The 22,095-nt window shown below is 38.4% G+C and overlaps 2 protein-coding genes across 2 annotated transcripts; one reads left to right on the forward strand and one right to left on the reverse strand.

Moving 5' to 3' along the window:
• Window positions 1-1,281: 1,281 nt before the first annotated feature.
• On the reverse strand, window positions 1,282-5,280 carry LOC131796030 (DNA polymerase subunit gamma-2, mitochondrial). Its single transcript, XM_059113683.2, has 5 exons — window positions 4,669-5,280; window positions 3,454-3,643; window positions 2,710-2,860; window positions 2,123-2,317; window positions 1,282-1,511 (listed from the first exon to the last, which is right to left on the reverse strand). The coding sequence occupies exons 1-5, from the start codon at window positions 5,106-5,108 to the stop codon at window positions 1,300-1,302; spliced, it is 1,188 nt and encodes a 395-aa protein (XP_058969666.2). The 5' UTR covers window positions 5,109-5,280; the 3' UTR covers window positions 1,282-1,299.
• Window positions 5,281-5,434: 154 nt separating this feature from the next.
• Window positions 5,435-16,213, forward strand: LOC131796018 (dual specificity protein kinase TTK). The gene is made up of 15 exons (XM_066166151.1): window positions 5,435-5,479; window positions 6,541-6,854; window positions 7,321-7,427; window positions 7,781-7,987; window positions 8,946-9,212; window positions 9,840-10,720; window positions 11,136-11,287; window positions 11,491-11,743; window positions 12,343-12,471; window positions 13,483-13,659; window positions 13,856-13,937; window positions 14,225-14,328; window positions 14,635-14,877; window positions 15,424-15,514; window positions 15,770-16,213. The coding sequence occupies exons 2-15, from the start codon at window positions 6,619-6,621 to the stop codon at window positions 15,805-15,807; spliced, it is 2,967 nt and encodes a 988-aa protein (XP_066022248.1). The 5' UTR covers window positions 5,435-5,479; window positions 6,541-6,618; the 3' UTR covers window positions 15,808-16,213.
• Window positions 16,214-22,095: the final 5,882 nt, after the last annotated feature.

The raw sequence follows: 22,095 nt of genomic DNA on the forward strand, positions 1-22,095 counted from the left end.
ATAGTTGTACCTACTGAAGACAGTGTAGAAAGTTGTATCTACAGTAGACAGTTTAGATAGTTGTATCTACTGAAGACAGTGTAGAAAGTTGTATCTACAGTAGACAGTTTAGATAGTTGTACCTACTGTAGACAGTGTAGATAGTTGTACCTACTGTAGACAGTGTAGATAGTTGTACCTTCTGTAGACAGTGTAGATAGTTGTATCTACTGTAGACAGTGTAGATGGATGTACCTATTGTACCAGTTGACAGTGATATGTCTTACATAACAGTTTCACAAATTGACACAACAATATGGCCTACCTGAAGAAATTTTACAATGTGACTATTCGTTGTTCTACCATGCAGCATATACCTTGAATTCGCTAAAGAATGCGTCGCGCGCTCGCGAGTTATTAAAGAAAAGCTACAAAATAAGACAAAGAAAAAACTGAGACACCAGCCTCAGACAAGAAATCAATGACCACCATTTCTGCAGAATAGCCATCGTTTTTTGCGTTTTCGAGGATCGAGGCGCGCTCGAGGAAAGCGATTCAAGCGCGAGAAAGGCACGCATTTTCATTACCCCATCGAGCGTGACGCCCGCTTCGCCTGAGTTTATTCTGGAGCGCGCCTTTGAGGGATTTTGCGATCGGAAAAATAAATGCCGTATAAATGTTACGTCTATTTGTCAAATGGGACCAAATGGGACGCCTCCCCATGCGCAAGATTGCACAAAAATGACCCCCATTCTACAGGAAATCCTTCTACAGCACACCCATCCGAGAAGAAAAAACAACCAGTCTTTTATCAAACCATTTACATAAAAATTAAGGGTCTATGGAAAATAAACCGAACCACACAAGTAAGCGATGCGGAATTTACATACTCCGCCCAACAACCCATCCTTCTGAAGGGAAAGTCAGCCCTACCTCCTAACCATTGATGAAGAAAATCATATTTAGAAACCTTAACTCCACAGTTAAACGGTTCGTGTAAACGCAAACAAACAGTTCGTTGTTTCTTTTGTTTTCTTTTTTTCTTTCTTTTTCAAGTGTAACAAGGCTTTACGGTATAATTCGGCTTTACAGGCCATGCAGATCGGCGCCTCTAATTTTTTCTTCTGTCGACAATAAGTCCATTTCCATACTGCATTTCCGTCATTCAAGAATTCCACGTTCACCGGGATTTACGACAGTTTCGGAATATCAAGTACCCGCTAAATTTAGGAACATTGAGGTAACCTCAAAAAAGGCAACAGAGTTAATTACGACTAAGTCAAGCAAATTGACACAGTAACGCGTGATGGTTCTATTTATTTATTCATTCAATCCAAGGTGTGATTTAACAGTGAGTAATGCCTCCGATATGTGTACGTACTCCTGAAGAGTGGTGTTTCTACTTCTGAACGCCACAACGCCATTTGTGAGGATGGTATCAAGTATTGTTATACAGTATGGGGTCCCTATCTCATCCTGATATGCATAACACTCATCTGCATTGGAGTGAAGGGAACACTGTGTGGTAATACCTTTAAAAGAAGAAAAACCATTGGGTTACTATTCTCCTATTTCACAATGTCATTTGTAGAGCACTTTTCGAGTTGGAGTTGAAACAGGCGCGAAAGTTATCGGGGATTGTATTGGTTTTGCTCCAATTCGCTTTGTAAGTGGTCTAGAGATGTACTTCCTTCTTACCCAGATGTTGAACTAAAATCAATAGATACTTGGTCAAAAGAGTTATTCCGCGCCTTGGGAAGTCTGATTGTCTGGAGATGAATTCACTCTTGGTTTTACGAAATCCAGTCGCAATGCAAGTCAAACAAATTCTCGACTAGGAAATTAACTTCTTTGCGCATCTATTTGTGACGTAACTAATCCGAAATAAACTGTTTGTTTAACTTCAGATTCCACCGACACCAGTCGTGATTCAATTGGTCCAGGATAGGCTAATTTATTAGAGTGGTCTCGCTTTCAGCGACCGTTCAATACAGGTGGAGGACGATAAAAGGGACCAAGACCGCTTAAAAGAGGTAACTGTTTAATAGACGTGAAAACTACAGTGACTAAGCAGAAACAAATTCGGGACTTTGACAACTGACAGCTTAATACAGGTTCGACTGTGGTACAATTTTTAACTCACCCGCCTCTCGAAGCTCTGATGACAACTGCTGAGCTATTTCACAGAGCTCATTATGTTGAGGGTATTGGGAAAGAACAGCAACTTTGATAGGGGCCAACTGAGGATGCAAATGAAGAACTGTGCAGAGACTAACTTTGCCACTGGAATCAGATCTTTCCTTTTCTGAATATGCGTCCATCAGAGAAGCGAGAAATCCTTAAAATTGAAAAAATTGTGGTGCAACAATATGAAATTATGAAATCCATTCTCCTGAATAGAAATGTTTGATACACATACATGACAAACAACATATACAATTAGCAAGAACACTACTTGTGTTTGATCTTGCTTGCAGAGTGAATCTTCCCTCCTGGACAAAAATGTTATGCAAGTTTTAGGGTTACCATCTAGGATCCACAAAGGCAATTGTGGTGGAGGGACAGCCCTTGGTCTACTCACATCATCATCATTATTATTATATAATAATATATATATATTTTTTTTCTTTTTTGGGGGAAGGGTGGGAATGCAAAAGAACTCAAGAGAGACTAAGAGAAGCCAAAAGCAAGAAAAGGGTCACAGAAGTATTGCAAACCAAGGACTGTTACCTCTATTAAGATCAGTTTTGACCTGGATGACATGAGGTATTGATTTCTTGTTGAATGGTAGTCCTCTGAACTCATCTGTTCCAATGCACTTGTGTAGGTCTGATCTTACAGTAATAGAGTCAACTGATTCTTGGCCCCATGGAAACATATACTGGAAGAAAAGAGAGTAGTAAGTGACACTCGTGAAATAATAAAAATACACAACCATTTGCACTTCAACCATTCAATCTTTATATAAGCCCTATAATCTGGAAATGTTCTGATTAATTTGGCCTTACAGGATGTCCAAGGCAGTGTAAGATAGGTAGGTTGGTGAGCTGCTTGTGCACTTTGTAACATACAGCCTCCCAAAAAACTTCTTAAATTTTCCAAATTTCACTTGCTTGTAGCTCATGCAACAGTAAAAACTTTAAAACATCACCTGACTGTCCCTTAAATCATTTTATGCACTCATGACCCTTTCATTTCCTGTGTATATTTTGATTCTACTTGACAGACATCCTTATCAATAACTTTTCACTTTTCTTGACCATGTTACATGCAATTATTACAACAAAAGTAAAATATAAATTTTCATCAAAATCATTATCTTTATCACACCCTTTTTCCTACATTGGAACAGGGCAAGAAAACATCACATAAGTTTCTGTCACAAACAGAACTGTTAGTCCAAGACAAAAGTGCAAAATGTGAACATCACAGTTTAAAAGAGTAATGTGACCTCAAATGAGCATGATTGGATACCTTTATAAAAGTTTTACTGTATGGGCCAGATTCTAGTTCTATCTGTTCTTCATAAAGACTGTAATTAGACCGAATGTTTGCAAATTTTCTCCACCACACAAGTCTCTGTCTTTTCCAATGATTTGTCCAATCTTTTACTCTATTTTCAGCACAAAAGAATTCAAGGCACATGATCTCCCTCTCAAAAGACCTGCACAAAGACCAATAGAAAGAAATACCATTACAAATTGTTCCATTATGGGTGTAGAGAGGTAATTCTGTGCCAAGAAAAATGATATTCTGTTCTTTTATTTAGAAGGAGAGAGGTATTACCTGTATTGATAAAGAATAATATTAATAGTATTAATGATCTCTTTTCTCAAGAATATTCAAACAACCATAACTCATTCCTCATCTCTCCTACTCCTATTGCCTTGGTACTCAATAGTTAAGTATTTAATAAATCAGGGATAGATGGACTCCCCTGTAGGGAGCCACAGTAAGCCAAATTCTCATAACAACAAGGGCTACTAGTATACTTTACAAGACATGTGAACTGTTTTTATTTTTTGTTCTAAAAGATCAATACATCAGAGAAATTTTTAAAATCAGAACTGTAAATAAAGAGACAATTTCTGTTTAGTGATCTATGGTGAAAATCTTTTGTTAAGAGTATACAAATATACACATTTACATAAATTTATTAATTAGCAAACTTTGTGATGACAAGTGCTGAAAAAAAAAACAAAATGCTGGATCTTTCGGGGGTTAAACATCAGTGTAGATATAACAGCCATTTTAATTAACAATGAAACACCAAAGTGGAGGTAAATATTCACCGCTTTCACCAACACTGAGGTGAATAATTGTTTAAGCATACACCACGAAGAAACCAAAAAATTAGTTTATAATTATTTGAACAATATACCCAATATTGTCAAAAATTAAACTCTCAGGGCACAAATTTGAACCTGCTCATCACTTTCAAACTAGCCAATAACTGGATTTGGATAAAATGTCGTTTTTCTGTCAAATGTTGTAACTCTAAACCATTGAAACTGCCGGACAGGTTAGTCAGTTAGTTACTGTCTTCGTGTATCAGATTCATGTGGCTGGTTTCAGCTGCATTTTGGCAAATTTAAAGAGAAACTTGGTTTAAAGTTTGATAAATCTAACTATAGATCAATCAGACGCTCAAAACAGCATAGTCATTCTAAGTATTTAAGACTCAAATACCTGAAAATATAATGATCATTGTTTGGACTTTCAAAGTATTTTCTGTTCCACGCCGTGCCAAAAGGTACTTCAATTCCAGGAATGATTCCGAGTAAATGAGTCATATACTGAAGAAAATTGTTATTTAACGGATCAAAATCATCTCCCCTTGGCTTTTCTCCTTCAGTCGTAGCTGTTGATTCTTCCTTATTAGCAACATGAGTTTTGTCCCCTAACCCACCAGTTCCTAGTTCACACGCTGATTCAAAACCATAAACATTTCCCTTTGATCTAACTACATCATACCACCAAGCATTTCTCAAGTTACGCCTCAGCTCCGTACCAAGTGGTCCAAACTGGTATCTGTAATGACTAGTGGGCGCACTTTCAATGCGCGACTCCACTGAAAATCCACGACTCTCGCACAACCTTATGACCTTCTCGACTAAGCTGCGAGACATTGAGATCCCTTCTCTTTAAGGCAAAATGCAATCCCGCAGTTCTAGTTCTAAATTCATTCGATGTTACCATGTTACACAAAAGACGTTGTGACACAGAAATCCCATCAGATATGAAGCATATTTGAGCTACAATTAAGCCACCTCCAACCTCATTTCGTCCGCCGTGTTTTTAATTACATATCAAGACCGCTGACAATCAATTCTGCGCTGTACTCGCGCCTTGGCTTTCAAATTCACAGCGACCAATCGCTAGCGAGTTTCTATTAAGCAAACCAATCAAATGACAGCATTTTTCGAAGACGGCTTCACGTGAATCACCCAAATAACATCAACTAACATGGTGAAGGTTCGGTTGTGTCTGCATGGTAGTGGTAAGTTTCTCGAAATAAATACGGTTTTATGGGTAAAAATTTCATCAAAGAGGCTTTTTTATATCTAAATATGTCCAGTTTTAGATTTTGTACAAATAATAACGAAAAAGATTGAAGGAATTAAGTTAAGTTGACGAATAATTGTTGAAAATTATGGAGGAGCAAGATATTGTATCGGTTTGTTGACTCACTGTTAGGATAAGAACTCCGTGAAATATTTCCAGCATACACAAATGACCAACTCGAACAATCGTTGATACTTCTATTATTAAACGAAAAGGAAGGCAGGTTTCCTCCTAACTTTTCCTCGAATGGACATTAATAAATGCTAACATCGTGCACCAGGAGAAACTGTATGATGTATGCAGGTATGTTTCTGAATTCATGTGAGCTTACTACCTAGACGGAGAGAATGAAACTTTAATTCTTTTGAATTCTACGATCAAATTATTTAAATTCTGTACAATTTGAAAACTTGAAAGGTTTACGAATTGCTAGAAGGCTCATCCAGGAGGAACCTATAGCAATTTTTAAGTAGCATGATGCAACTCAAAGTATCACCGCTTCTTGCCGAGTAGTGTGCCAGTCCAGTGCAGAGTTATCTCCCATTGTTTTTTCAAGTTTCCCCAACAAAGTGCAGGTATGCATTTGTACTCCTTGGTGGAGAGAGGCACTAAGAGAGTGTTTTTATCTAAGAAGACAAACAGAAAGACCCAGGCAGGACTTAATCCCAGATCTGCTCAGCCATAGTTCAGCACACTTAGTCAAATAGGTCACTTTATCTCACACCTTTTTCCCACATTGTATGTGCTTCTTAAGAGTTTGTGATGGTATTTCTTCCAAATTTAAAGAACAGATAAAATGGTTTGAAATTAGCAGTATCGCTTGAAAATTGCACTCTGTACACATAGCCACCTTTTTTTAACACGATGAATTGCTCTCACATAGCCTAACCATGAATTGATAATTATAATTAATAATAATTAATGACAAATTTTACATTGAACTACCTATACTCTATGGCTATATGATGGGTAACATCAATTATTTTACTTTGTCAGCTTGTTGTTAGCAACTGTCTTGATGTGGCTGCAGTCTGTTGTTAACCTGTTCATTACTGAAATCAAGAGCTATTTACAATGATGGATGCTGAGACCACAGCTATTCAGAAAATAAAAAGTAATGGTAACAGACCTGACGACTGGCTAGAGTTTTTGGCTCCAAGACAATCAAGACTGGCAGCAGATCTTACAGATGAGAACTGTAGGCACTTGTTGTACCTCTACGAAAGAGCTGTTAGTCAAATCCCAGCAGAAGAAAATAAGAAAAACATCTCCTATGCTCGTATTCTTGTGAATTTTGCAAAACTGCAAATGTAAGTGTTGGAAAGAGATCACATGATTGTTTCTTCAAAGAACCAGCTGAACATTTCCCAATTTCAAGGAAAAAAATTGGCTGCTAATACCACCTCAAGAACAGTCAATTGTTTTTTTCTAGGAATTCAACTACATTGCATCACTTCCCTAAGAAAATGCTGGTATCTTAAAAACATGTGTTATGAGCTGTTTTACCCTTTAATCCCTAAGAGTGACAAGGTTCTAAATTCTCCTCAGGATGTCACCCCTGAAATAAAGGTTTAAGTCATGAGAATACAGGAAATGATCAGCAACTAATGAAGCTCTCCATGGTTTTGTAAATTCTCCATCTTAGAACCAAGAGAATGTACAGAGAACAGTATGGAGAATATGTTTACTGATGTCAGGTTGGAAAGGGTTAAAGAAGGTTAAAGCAGACACATTTTTAGAGTTGTGACTGTAGTTATGTTCTTATGTTACTTACAGGAAAATATCAGAAGATGATGCTCGAAGCTCATTCCAGTTGGCACGAAACAATGCAAAACACTTTGCTATTGTTTTTGTTGCATGGGCACAGTTTGAGCTTTTAACAGGTTTGAATCCAACTACATATGTAATTTCAAATTTATCTTTTTCAATCTCAAGAATATATGAAGAGCACACTGTGCACCATGGTGAACCCCCTTTCCCTTTGAAAACACAGGAAACTCCCAAAGGAGTCAGAAATACTCACACATAGCAATCACTGTAATCCCCATTGTGTTCTAGCTGAGCCTGGGTGACAGAGGTGTCTAACTTGTTTTTCTCTATGCAACTTGAAAAACTTTGCTTCATGAGAGCCTCAAAGAGCTGCTGACAATGGCTATCTGTAACAACAACCCTCTGCAACTCTGTGATTCTTCTTAGAGGACAGACCTGATCCTGATGATTTGTGCAATTTTTGTAGGAAACAGAAGCAAATGCAGAAGCCTACTGCGGAAAGGAAAAGATTCTGGTGCAGAACCTAAGGAGTTGCTTTTAAAAGCTTATGATAACTTTGTAGCAGGGAGGAAGGTGCTGCTTGAGGAGTCTGAGGAACTGACAGGTTTTACACATTACAGAGCCAATCAGAAGAGTAGTGAATCATCAGTAGATATGTCACCTTTGAGTACAGGTAAAGTTTAATTGCTATGTTGTAGCTTTTAGAGAAGAGTGTTATTGAAGGTATTTATATGAAACAAGTATACATAGACAGCATGAAGTATTGAATTTAGACTCTGGGAATGAAAGGGTTCTTAATGTTTGCAGAGTTTTAATAAATCACTCTATCCTAATATTGATATTACTAATGATCACTGTGTGAAATATGTTTAATTTTATATCAGGTTTAGAAAGAATATGAAGTATAAAATTTTGTGTCAAACCTTCATTTAGTAGATTGCAATGCTCCTCTGTGTTTTCAATTGTCAGTGTAGATAGATGATAAGTTCCCTTCAAACTGCCAATTTTTCTTAGTGATTCTGATGCTACTTGTTGCCTTGATGTAAAAATTTACTACTGACAATTACCAATAGGCCATAAAAGTTTGTTCCTAATGTTGGGTTGTCAGGTTAAACAAGTTTGTTCAATATGCTCAGTTCCAAGTAACAGTAAGGTTTTAAACCATATTTAAAAGTTAAATTTCAGGAATCATAGCACAGCAGGTCTTGGCTTAGAAACCTGATTCCTGATTCTTGACTCCTGGTTCATGGTTTAAAAAAATGATTTTGAGTAACTAGTTTCTAAAAAACAGGTACCAGTAACACAATGTCATTCTTCCATGCCGAAAATGGGCCACCAGCATTTGGAATAGCTCTTGAAATGTACTGGCTGCTGGCTTGTTAGTTTACTCATCCATTTTTTTTTTTTATTAATTTTGCAATTATTCACATCTCAAACACCATTTAATACAGCAAACAAGAAATAAATATTGGGATCAGCAACCACAGGAACTTTCAATGTTATGAATGTTACAAGAGCTGGGCATGTCATATTAAAGTAGTTTTATTGACCAGGTATTTATATGGCTAAAATTGATCTTGTTTGGTTTGGTAGTCAAACTAATCTTTTTGTCTTCTTCTCAAACTTATAAGGAGATGAAAGTTCAACATGCAGTTCCACACAGCTCACAGATGCTGGCACAGCAAAAGTTTCTGACAATACCAGTGCTGTGATTTCATTCAAATTACCAAGTGTTCTGGAGAGTTGTGGCAAGAAACCTCTCAGTTTCAGAAAAAGTAACAGCAGCAGTAGCAGCGATGAGGCTGACAGCATCCCTTTTCAGTCATCCACCTACAGGCAGCATGGGAGCATGTCCACCCAGAAACCGTCTGTGAAATCTACTCCTGACTTCAAATCAGGTCAATAAACAAGATATACAACACTGCATGCAGCTAATCCTTCTTAACTTTTTCACTTCCACAATTGACCTAAAAAGGAATTTCTTCCAGCAAGATCAATACATTTTCACACAAGGAAGGTGTTGAGAAGAAAGAAAAATATCAAGTAGAGGATAATATTTGAGGCAAAACCAAATTCTCAGGACTACAATTATTAGAAATGTACAGAAGACCACATGGAGAATTGATCCCAAGATCTTGGGATTGATAGAATTCACAATGAATAGTTAATGATCGTGAGACAAAAACTGATATATTTACTTATGTATTAATTTTATCAGTTACATTTATATCTTGTTTCAAGATGCATGTGATTAACAGATAAAAATGTCTTGCATTTCCTCGGATTTCCTGTGTAAGCAGCATCTATAGGTCTTCAGTTTTTGGAGTAGATTTTGCCTTAAATCCTTTATGCTTCTCTCGACATGTCTCCTTGTCAAGTCATTTAAACCATTCCGCAACCTTTCCCTCCTTTGCAAATTTTTCAAATACTTGTATCTTTAATTTATTGTACAAAGGAAAGCTTACCAATAGAAAATTTGTTGGGGAAATCTCACTCATGTAATTGAGGGTTTACTTGCATTCTAGGTACAGACAGTCTTGCAGGATGTATGAATCTATCGGTTCGCCGCCCTAAGGCAAGACGCGGTGGAGGAGGTTTAGGAATAAACTTTGGTCTTCCAATGAGAGTGAAGAGACCCCTACCAGCATTGAGTGAACCTGGTGATGAGTTGAACGGTATAACTGAACTGGACTGTACTGTGGAGGTGCCTCAACAGAATTGTGAACTTGAGGCAGTTCCCAGTAACCAGATACATGGATTTCATCTGGCGAGGAGCAGTGTTCATTCTGCGTCCTCAAGTTCACAGAAAGACACGGGTGGGGAACCGAACCTTCCATCTGCTTGTGGATCTCAGAAAGAAACTTTGGGTGAACAATCTGAAGATTGTTTCAGGAATAACACAGTGGAAACACAGGGGATTTTTGCGCCGCAAGCACTAGAAAACCTACCGTATAACAAGCAGCCAGCAGGATCTCATTCATTTACTACAAACCCTCAGCCAGCGATGCTGAATAACAGCAGCAGTCAGCGGCATGGAGATGTGTCCAACTCAGGTCACCAGCCCATGCTTCATCAAATACCAACGCTGCAAGGTTTGTCATCTGAGTCAAACCAAGGTATTAATAGCTCAGTCACCATTCGTCACCAAAGTACTAATTCAGTGGCACAATCCACTGTAACAAGTGGCTCTCTGTCGCAACACAGTACTGCACGAGTTAATCACAGTGGCCCATTACACTCGATGCCTGGTCAGCTCTTAGGTGCTAGTCATGCCTCAGGCTACCCCCAAGAAATGCAGTTCTCAAGGCCAGCAGCCGTCCCTGTCCAGTCTTCGCAGGAAACAATCATGGTGAAAGGCAAAGTGTACCAGAGACTAGGAACTATTGGTAAAGGCGGCTCCAGTAAGGTAAGTTTTCTAGTTTTTGTCATAATTTTTTTTTCTCCGACATGTTTATTGCAGCTTTAAGCGCCGCCTTGAGACCGATTTTTGCCTTCATTTCCAACTTGGATCAAGCTTGTAATTCACTTTTTTTCCACTGTTCTTAAAATGGATCGTCGATTTTTTTGTGTATAATATTAGCATTTTAGACCGGCAGGAGTGTGCGAATTGTGGACAACTGCCACGATTTTTTGAAGTTAAGGTTAGGAATTACGAATGACAACCTTTCGAATTCCTTAATGATGACTTCTGCTCAGGTTTTTGAATCTTCAGTTACTACCACCAAGTTCAAGTTTACTTTCAATCGCATTACTCCTGTTACTCCTGAGTTCAAACTATTTAACTTTTTTAATCTGTCATTTTTTCATTGATACGCTTCCAGGTCTTCCAAGCTTTCGACGGGAAAAGAATATGTGCTATAAAGTACGTGAATTTAGAAGAGGCCGATGATTTCATTGTTCGCAGCTATATCAACGAGGTGCAATTGTTGGAAAGATTGCAGGGCAATGATAACATAATTAAATTATTTGACTGGTGAGTATGATATTCTTCTGCTAATACATGTACTCTTTTCACGCTCAGGGTCATTTAGTCCCAAACAACTGCATCAGTCCCTACTCTTACTGTGCGCTTCTTAAGGGAAGGGCGTTAGTCACAAAATGCAGATTATCAAAAAATTACTCAATCTTAGGAGAATAGAGTATCCAATGATTACTTTTCTTTATTTATTCTTTAAGGGAACTGAGCCAAGAAAGGAGTTCCCTTATTTTGGTGATGGAATGCGGAAGTATTGACTTGGCGGGCTTCTTGAGAAAGAATCGCACAAAGATTACCGAGAGTGAGCTTCAGGTATTTTGGCGACAGATGCTGGAAGCTGTTCACGTGATTCACGAGGCACGCATCATTCACAGAGACCTAAAGCCTGCCAACTTCTTGTTGGTCGAAGGACGCCTAAAACTTATCGATTTCGGGATTGCCAATTCTCTTCAAGTAAGTTGAATGGCCACGTCCTGTCTCTGATTATTTGAAAGCCTGCTCTCTAAAAACTTCCGTTATGTTCTCAGGGTCATGGCAAACCTGAAAAGTCAATGAAGTCTACCACATCATTTTATAAGCCTGTCAAGTCATGAAAAATCACTTAATATTACATTTTTGAGAACAACAAAGAGAAGTGCTTCCTCGTGTCATGATCGTTTTCACATTACTTTAGTACCAACTTCTAATTTTTAGGTCATGAAAAATACAGAAAGGTCCGTGAAAAGCTCGTGGAAAATCATGGAGTTTTAGCTCAGTCCTTTTCAGAAAGACTCATAATATTATCCCTGAAGCGTCAGTTTTTAAAGGTGGTAGTTTAATGAAAGCTCTTAGCTCCTAGCTCTTCTGCGTGCCCGGGTTGAGAACTCGCTATTAAATTTCTGAAATTAGGAAATGGAAAAGACCAGATAACTCACAATTTCCCGTGATCTTTGTTTTTGTTGGAAATCGAAAAGTAGACTTCTTGACAGACGTCCTAGTTTTATGCCTGAGTCAAAAAAGCCTGAGTCTACGTGCTTTTCATATCCAACCTAGCCTTCACTTGTTTCTTTCAGGGAGATAAAACAAGTGTTGAACTTGAAACACAGGTTGGGACATTAAACTTTATGTCTCCAGAAGCTTTTCAAGATATCTCTCACGCGCCTCGGTTTGACAGTGCGGGAAATGCAAAACCCAGAATGAAGGTAAGGATATAAATTGTTGGTACGCCAGCGGGTGACTTAAAGGGAATTCGAAAGGAAAAGGTACACCTATCTTACCCGCTTCTTCGTTCACGCAAATGATGAATCCTTTATTGGCCAAACTTAGTTTGGTAAAGATTGCTGGATATCAGTCCCCTCGCCCCGACCCCTGTTACAGCCATGACGCACCTGCAATTTGCATCTTTTGCGCGCAGCGTGTACGTATATATTACTGGTGGGAGACGCCGTAGTCAAATGGCTAGCCGCTAGAGTCATTTTGTCGTGTTCGTTGGCAAGAGATTGTATTTATACACCTCTTTTCTTAACCCAGGGCCCGGTTGTTCAAAGGGCGAATAACGCCATCCCACGGATAAATCGCCATCCAGTGGATAAGTGTTAACAAAACATACAGTGCAATCCACTGACTAGAGATTTATCCTGTGAATATCCTTATCTACCCTTTAAAAAACTGGGGCCAAGAGCATGAGTGCCGGAAAACTATCAGGGAGACCAGTCAAAATGCCAGGGGGAAAGGTGATCTGCAACAGACTAGCACCCAATTCGTGAGGAATTAGTAATTAGTCTCAGTCCCTTCTTGTAAAACCAACCCGGATAAGCTTGGGTGGCTATGGGAGTCGGCAAAGATGTTTATCGTGGCAAACGGCAGAAACAAAATTAGAAATCACTCACTTTTGCTTTAATTCTCAAATCAGCTGTGGACAAATGTTAAAATGTCTATTCACGGTTGATGCAAATACCTTCGCTTTGGCACACAAATGCACGTAGTTGAAAGCAGACGGTAAGAGGTTCAAATTTTGCAGGTAACCGCTTGCTGTAAACGTCATAGGTGACCTCTCAAGCCTCGTATCCAGGCTGGACCTCTTACCTTTTATTATGTACTGTTAGTTACTGAGGGCTTTAGCTCTTGTCGTGATCTGATATCCAGTACACGGCTTCAACCTTCGACGTTGTCATAACCTTTTTATAATGACCTAAATTCACGTCCCTCCCTAGATCGGCCGAGCAAGCGATGTTTGGTCTTTAGGCTGTATCCTCCACATGATGGTGTATGGTAGGACTCCTTTCCAACACATAACTAATCATATCATCAAGTTGCAATGTATCATGGATCCTTCACACGTCATCGAGTTTCCGGAAATCAAAGACAAGAACTTGCTTGATGTCATGAAGGTTTGTTGACTCATTTGTTATGATATGAAAAATAATTCCCCTCGTCTATAGTTGTCAAAAGAAGGACCACTTTTTAGCGTTTCCCAACGAGCTGAAGCTAGAACGAGTGACGCGCGAGGCGGGGGCTTAAGAATGGAAAAAAAACAAAAAACACCTGCTTAGCTGTATGACTGCTTGCCTTTCCTTGTATTTTTAGGGCTGTCTTCTCCGGAATCCCAAGGAGCGCTATACCATCCCTCAGTTGTTGGCTCACCCTTACATAAATCCTCCATCTCATGGTGAGTGCGTCAGCGTTGCTGTAAGGTAAATTGTTTGTCAAGAGAATACATCAGCAAAATTCAGTCAATCGTTCGTAGAAAATAGACGTATCCAAATTGTTAGTTACAGAACGCAAGCAAAAAAAAAGCTCATTGCTCAAAGAAGTGCATACAGCCTGCCTTTTATCGAGGTATTCGTACACGGTTAAGCTGAGTTGTTGGCGCTTGGCGCCAAAAGGCACATAGGGTTATTGCTAAGCAGCTCAGTTCAAAATCATTTGAATGAGGCACGCTGTCTTTACCATTAGATCCCCCGGTGGAAATTGAGGATGAAGACAAAATGTTCCACGTCCTGATGGAGTTCGCAAAGGCTGATGTCAACTCTCCCCGCTCGGTGCGGGCTCTTAGTAAGGTAAGATTAAGTCAACATGTAATTCAAGACACGAACTAGCAAAGATACTAAAAGAATCGAACACTTCGACGAAGAAAATCGAAGGCATTTATTTTCTATCCCTTTACAGGACGCCAATTATTTTAGGCTGGAGATGTGAGGATTTCAATCACCTTATTGATCTCCGCTCTTTCACTATTTGTGCTCGTTTCCAGAGTAAATGAAACCACATCATATCATATCATAATCTCCTTTCCCTTTTTGCCAACGACAAAACTTTTTTCTTTTTCGAGTTACACTCACAGAGAACTTTATTACGTTGTTTAGACTTTCTACAAACAGCTGCTCACTGGTAAAAAGGTGAGCCTGTCATCTGCCGCACCCCGGCCCTCGGTTCCGGTGAATTCTCAGATGGAGCTTCCGCCTCGTCAAGTCCTGGAGCCTGTTAATCGTAAGCCCTTGGTGGGAATCGATGTGAAGGCGTTGAATCAGGCTCAGAAGGCGCTGAAACCCCCACATGCTTCGGGAAGTGCCAAATATATGAAAGAAAATGATAGAGATCAGGATAAGGTTTGTGAAATACATTTAAATCAAAGTAAACTTGTTTTGTAAGTCTATTTCCTCGTGCACATCCTTAAAAGGGGCGCCCAGGCGAGAGACATTTGGGTCTGCATGCGAGGTACTCTTGATGAAAAGTACTTGGTTTTCTTTACGGGAATGACAGACATTTATTTTAGATGACTATAAGTAAAGATGATGAAACGTTTTGTGATACAGAGGGATTATTACATGGCTTTGCTTGGGTACGAATTCTATCTTTTTGTTGATATTAACGCTCACGAGTAAGTAAAGTAAATAACTCGCAACATCAGCAACACGGGTCGATATATCGGTTTCCACCTACAAGCGGATGAGTAACGTCCTGCTTATCTTTTTACAGCATGTTTAATGATGATATGGACAACTTTAGAAAACATTACAAGAGCTTGAACCGAAAACAAAATTTCCCTGATCAAGAGTAATAAGTGTAACAGTTTTTTTAGTGATATCTATGAGATAAATTCAGCGAACGTAAAAGAAATATTTTGAAGTTATCAAATAACGAATATCATGCAGGAAAACCCGGATCTCAATGGACTCTTAAAGCATGAGCTCTTAGAGAAATACAAGAACGCACATCCTCGTAACACCTCTGAGTTTTCATTTGGTAAGTAAACTAAATACAGTAGAACCTTCCCTGTTAAGAAAAAAACTCTAAATCATTAGTAGTAGTGGCATTACAGGCAACATTTAGAAGCGAAATACTGAGTGGCATTTTACTTCTTAATAACCTCCCCCCGACGAGTACACCGAGTTTCTAAATTAATTGCTTGAATTTCATTAAGTTATACAAGTTAAGTTATTAAGTTAATCTGTAGGAAGAACAAAAATATTTATTTTAGAACTTTCTTTTTTCTTTTAGAACAAACCTGGAACACAACGTATGAGAATCCTGGCTGATAAGGATCCCTGAAATTCTTACCTCAACACAAACAACTCGACTGTTTTCCGAGTATTGGTTGTATTGTAGTCTTATTGTGTTTATGTGTGTAATCTTGACAGTATCATATATTTTTCGTAGTGAAGTGGGTTTTAAATTCAAGACCTTGAATATGTGATTATGCACATGGTCAAACCAAGCGCAGGAAACCCGTTTGCGTTAAGCTACATTTTGTTCTGTGATTGGTTAATACAGCTTATGAACAAAATGATGGAACACACCGTTACGCGATTTGTTTATAAGTAGGCCGAGGTAAGTAAATATGCTGACGAAAGCAAAAAAAAATAGACTGCGAGACAAGCAGCCGTATCAAACACTTGTCTTCGAAAGCACCAGAATTATTAAAGTCGTAGTACTAAAGATAAGTTGGAGGGGAGGGTAGGGGGGTTACAAGAGGGAGGGGGAGAGAAAATGGGGTGAAATAAATAAATAAAATTCTCATAGCCAGAATGACCTCAAGGAAAGGAAAATGATAATTATCGCAACCAGAATTTATTTTATCTTTTTGCAGCAGGGCCGTATGTTTAAACATTTCCCAACCAGTTCCTCGCTTGATACTAATATGAACAAGGCGGAAGGGAAAAAACCTTGCTAAAAATAGTCTATCTGTGAAAATGTCACATTGTGATAATTTTCATCGGGTAATCCAGCATAAACCGATTGCTTCCTCCTTATTCACTCAACCTTTGGTCACTAAGCTCCTGAAAGTGTTTTTCTAATCCTCTTCAACGCTACAAAAATTATGTTATATCAGTAGCCACATGCAGTCTTTTAAAATGATCTCAGTTGCAATCAACAAAGGTGCTGCATACACTTTCAGAGTACTGGCAAGTACTTGTTTTGTGCTTATCAGTGTTAAGTTTTTTACCTGAGGTTTTGTTTCTCAGAAACATTTATTACTAAATGAAAGCAATTTTGTGATAATTTGAAAGTGTACATCGTATTATGGTCATCATTGATCTGCACCAAATAAACTCAATTGCTGAATTTATACATCCCTTTGGTACTCCTCTCAAAACAGACGACTAAGTGGACTTCTGAAGAATCCTTTAAGGGTTCACTAAATGCTCTCTACCCACGCTACTCACAGTTTCCTAATGAAGGTCAAGTACCACGGACTATTTCCCTTCTTTAACAAACACACAGTACATTGTTCTCGATAAAAACCAGCGCTCTTTTAAAAAATGATTGATCTAAACTTTGTGTATCAGACGAATGAAAAACCAAACGGCTATAGCTAATAAGCGTTTATTACATAAGCAAAGGGTGTTTAATTTGTGTTAGACCCTCTTGTTTGCTTTGAACACGTAATTCCATGACAATGTGATATTTGAATTGGTAATTTATTTTACCGCTGTGCCAAATGAAGTTTTGCGAGACGTACAATATCGATATAAAAAATAGATCTGACAATCTGAGAAATTCCAAAATGTTTTGATAATTAATTATATTGGGTTTTGCTTCCTTCCGCGGTTTGTTAAGTGTTGTGAATGATTTCTATGTTTAGGGAGAAGGGTTATACTTATTTCTCTTCGAGGTGCGAATTATTAACGGCAAAGCATATTGAAGTGGAAACAATATTTAAACCTGAAATGTAAAAATTTGGAGGCTATGGAATACAACATTTTGAACTGTCACAGGTCAAACAGCCAAAGTAGTGTTCGATAGATTTACAAAACAAACTGTAACATTTACGGTCTCTATTCCCGTGAGATCCCTGGGTTTTATTTTTTAATCATTGTTTGTGCTATTGTAATTTGAGTTATAAATAATCTGTCTACTTCTGTTCATTCGCCGTTCACGTAAAATTGCTTTTTGACTATCACAACATCACTTTTACTAACTTCCCATTCTGTGATGAAACTCTACCCTATTAAAATGCTTGCAAGCGAACGCGGCGAAGCAACTTACCAAATACCACACTTTATTAAACCCTAAAGCCTCGATATGCCTACATTTTATGGTTGCGTATTTAATTTTTAATGAAATAGGAAATGAGAGTAAATCGGATTTGCTTGAATAGGCATCGACCACGCGTCCTCATCATGGCTGTGTCATGTTTCATTTGCTTGTTTACTTCATTTGAATTTAAATAACGATTGCGTGGTTCTTATAAAATCGAATCCATTTATCTCATTGTTTTTTCCCATCACGTTCAGGTTGATTCTTTTTCACGACCGGGCTTTCTCTCTACCTTTGGAATACATTGTTCAATGCGTCTCTGTGAATTGAATGCGTGCTCTGTTCATTTTGTCCGATATTCTTGTTACGCCTGAAGTGAATGTTCTTAAGTCTTATCAAAATAACTCGTTCTTAACCATTCGAATCTGAAACTGCCATTTTAAAGACATATTTCCCCAATTTTAACCAATCAGCGCCTAAACTGAAACAATTGGGCCCAAAATAAAAAGTGCTGACCAAGAACTGTCAAATTTTGGTCTAAATTCGGTAATATTGTGCTAAAAATATCACGCTTGACAGCTCTAAACTTAGCTGGTGAAATGCGTGGGATGTAGGAAACAGTTTTAATGATAATGCTGGAAAATTAAGCGTGAACTAGGGGAATCTAACGAGATCTTAGCCAGTACTGTGACTTTTATTTACCAAACACTGGCATAAACACATTTTCTAACAAATGTAAAACGTTTCCAGCCTGTAGAAAGGTGGTTTTTTTTCACAATGCACTCCACGACTAATACTTAACTATTTGTCCCGCTTGGCAAACAACTATCTTTCAGGTGTCTTCAAATCAGCCAATCGTATTGTCGTATTTTGGGAGGAAATAAACGACACGCTCAGATAAGCAGTTGTCCTTTGTCAGAGTGATAATTCGTGACAAAGGGACAATCTAGGCCGGCCTGAAACAAGAACGCGTGAATCAAACATAACAGTTCAAGATTAGTGTCCATTTTTACAAGGAAAGTGTTACAATTTAAACCAAAATGTTTTCTTTCGTTTTCAACTTTGAGATCAACCTCAAAGACGCTTTGGAAACACCAGCGTTGATCGCTATTTTAGTGTTTGTGGTCATCTTTGCGGTAAAGCAGCGAAATCGTAGGCGTACTAGGCTGTTCATGGATAAACGCCTTAATACAAGTGCTTGTTGCTCAAAACCGATTCCTGTGGAGAATGAGGAAAAAAGTGGGAACGTAAGTGTTAACTTGAAAAGTTACGCAGCTCGTTTTTTTCTTCTTCTGAGAAAGTTCACATTCTTACTAAGAGCTTGCAAGAGTCTTGTGAAGCGTCCATCAAGAAATTTCCAAAATCTGTGCAATAATACACTGTTCTTGGAACCACACATTTCCAGGTATAAAAACTACGAGATTTTAGTATTATATCGAGAGTAAACCCACTGTCTGTTCTTATCACTTGTTTGCGGGTTAATGTATTGATTTTGAGCGGCGAAGTAACTGATAACTCAATTGCGAGGGATAATTAGGCCACAGGCGGCTCTAGAAACTTCCAGTGAAAGAATTCTGCGGATTAATCTCCCTCGGATCAAGTTTAGTTTACTGCAAGGATATTTTAATTCTATTTTAAGTTTTGGTCCGTTTTCTATGGACGAATGATACCTGTAATATGAAAGTTACAAAACTGGTCATTTCCAAGTAAATCCTATTCAAATGTACGATAGACTCAGGGTCCGCGCCACAAACTTGAATTTTTAGTGGGAGGCTAAAGACGAACGCATAAGCTACAGCCAACAAGGCAGGGGGATGGGGGGATGCTAAGCAGGCCCCCTTTTTTTTTTCAAAACAAATTGGGGGGGAGGGGGGGCAAGGCCCCCAGCTCCTCCTTCTGTGCGGTACCTGAGTCGGGGGTTGAACAAACACGCATGCTCACCAGCACTCCGGCTTGATTGCTTCTTCATTTTAGCCCGTTGAATTTATCTATCCAGTCTTTCCTTCCTATTTGGCATGTTGCTGTTTAAAGGTTACCTGACTAATGTAAATTTCTCAACGCTTCACTAATTTCCTTGTGGCGGAATTTATTAAACAGTCGTGTTGCTGCTCCATCAAAAGAAAAACCATTTTGCTTAGCTTCCATATGGTCATCTTTCTGAGTTTTAAATGCCGACTTTCTCTCTTTACTTTTTAAGAATTCACCATGGTCTGGAATTATGACAGCTGACGATACAGAGCTTCAGGAAATTAATATTTTTAATGACGAACAGAGGAGAATTTCCCAAGAACACACACTCGCTGAGCACTATCATGACCATCCAAAAAGTCAAGAAGAAAGGAAGAAGTTCTCTGTGGAAAAGTCGTCCGTGCTGCCTTATTACGAAAAAAAGAAGTTCAGTATTTTAAGCAAATTGCTTTAATAACATGTGAAAAACTTCAGATATTTAGAACTCTTTCGATTTCTCAAGCTAAGCGAGAGTAACTTTCTTGTAAACTAATCAAACATTTGTAAAATATTTGATGTAAGATTTGATCCGACAGAAGATTTACTATTGTTCCTCGATTAGGTCGAGGGAACTTTATCAAACAGTAAATCCTCTCTATTGCTGATGCATCCTGGAAACCATAGTCGAATACTGATTCAATTTTTAGATTAGTCTTTTAACTTTAGACTCGAAGGCATGGTAGTCAGTTTTAACTATTAGATTGGCCTTATAACTTAAGAATCGAAGGCATAGTAGTCAGATTTTATAATCTATAGTTTCCGACGTGTGGTTTGTTTGGGTAATATAATCCACGTGAACACGACGTGGTGGAGAAGTATCAGAAAAAGTATTCACGTCAGTTGAAACTCCTGTGGTGTTTAAGAATCAGGACCCAAATTCAATTACGCACTGCTGACAGGTGCAGCGATATATACTATCGAGAGAAAATGAAACGAAAGTGCGATTTGTGGTTGAATTTTATCTTAAGATCTTGTTAAATGGCCCAAAGAATGTCATCGCACTTTCCTATCTTTAGAGGCAAACTGAGTCGCATTATCTTGTGAGTGGGTGATACTCTCCTGCCGCGAACATGCTTCGTAAAAAAGTTGTTGATTGTCATTGTTTTCGATGTCGATAGCCTTTGAGAACACGGTGTGACGCTTTTTAACGTTGCATCACATCTCAAAATAATCACACAGAAAGTAATAACAAATTAAATGGAAGCCAAAAATTAATATTCTTCTCTTTTTTCCATTTACCGTCGAGGCACCAGGCTTAGAATTTCATAAATTCTTTTCGAGACAGGAGGAAAATGTCCGTGAGTAATTCAGATGATATTTAGCCGATGTTTGCATCTTTAAATTTACCGAACAGCAAATAGAAAGTATAAAATTGTTACCACATGTCTCGTAAATTTCAAATTTGGTACAATAGTAGGGTGGTTTTAATTCTTGGTAGTTGAAATCTCGGAAGAGGGATAACAAGCTAACCGCTTTGGAAACTGAAATATACTATGACACGTATGCCGTTTAATTAAGAAGTTATGAACCCTGTAATTATTATGCTGAAAAGAAATCCAAAATTGTACTTTTTTATTCTCGCAACCGACCGATCAAATGTGCAATAAAGACACTGTTGAATTGATTATTGGCTTATAGCCAGCCTTGAAGGAAAATGTGCAAACGTAAGATACTCTACCTGTGCGAAGACTTTATTTTTCCTTTTTTTTACCACAGCTCTCGTGATCTGTCAACAGATTATTATTCATCTATACATTCCGTTTCTTGCGGCTGGATACCACTCTTTCTACCGTACATCAATTGTACAGTCGAAAACATGCAACACGCATGAACCATATGGAACGTCAAGTTCATGAAATAATAATTTTTTACCAAAGCTGAACAAGCTGATCATGTATAAGGTGCATGGGTTTAGTTTGGCCAAACTTTCAGATAACGATCGACTACAAAGTATTAGTCTCTCTTGACATATCCAGCATATCTAGCTCTTAAACTAATAACCCTAAGCAATTATTTCAGGATAACGATGAAATTACCGAGACGTTGATGTTTTAGAAAAAACCCGATGCGGTTTAAATGAACGGCAACTCACAAAAATTGACTATCGCTGTTTCAACGAATTGTGTGATGTTAAACGATCGATCTTTCCGTGAATAAATGTTTCCTCTTTTCTTGTTCGACGTAGAATTTAAGAAAAAATAGTAGGCAAAATACGAGAGAAATTGATCCACTCCAATTTGCGGTAAAACCTCCGCTGGCAGTCGTTCGCGAGAAATAAAAACTATACTCGTAAGAAAGGCCTTATCGCATCTGTCTTCCCCAGTCCTCTGCGGCCAACT

Source organism: Pocillopora verrucosa, chromosome 4 (genome assembly GCF_036669915.1).
Source record: "Pocillopora verrucosa isolate sample1 chromosome 4, ASM3666991v2, whole genome shotgun sequence".
NCBI lineage: Eukaryota > Metazoa > Cnidaria > Anthozoa > Scleractinia > Pocilloporidae > Pocillopora > Pocillopora verrucosa.

What these genes read in the sequence shown, in the direction of transcription:
- LOC131796018 (XM_066166151.1), top strand. Translation starts at nt 6,619, where the DNA reads ATGATGGATGCTGAGACCACAGCTATTCAGAAAATAAAAAGTAATGGT. An exon ending in ACAGTTTGAGCTTTTAACAG is followed by an intron (nt 7,428 to 7,780) that starts GTTTGAATCCAA and finishes CAATTTTTGTAG; the next exon opens with GAAACAGAAGCAAATGCAGA. An exon ending in CGGTGCGGGCTCTTAGTAAG is followed by an intron (nt 14,329 to 14,634) that starts GTAAGATTAAGT and finishes TACGTTGTTTAG; the next exon opens with ACTTTCTACAAACAGCTGCT.
- LOC131796030 (XM_059113683.2), bottom strand. Translation starts at nt 5,108, where the DNA reads ATGTCTCGCAGCTTAGTCGAGAAGGTCATAAGGTTGTGCGAGAGTCGT. An exon ending in AATGATCATTATATTTTCAG is followed by an intron (nt 3,644 to 4,668) that starts GTATTTGAGTCT and finishes GTCTTTGTGCAG; the next exon opens with GTCTTTTGAGAGGGAGATCA. An exon ending in CAAAACTGATCTTAATAGAG is followed by an intron (nt 2,318 to 2,709) that starts GTAACAGTCCTT and finishes TTCAATTTTAAG; the next exon opens with GATTTCTCGCTTCTCTGATG.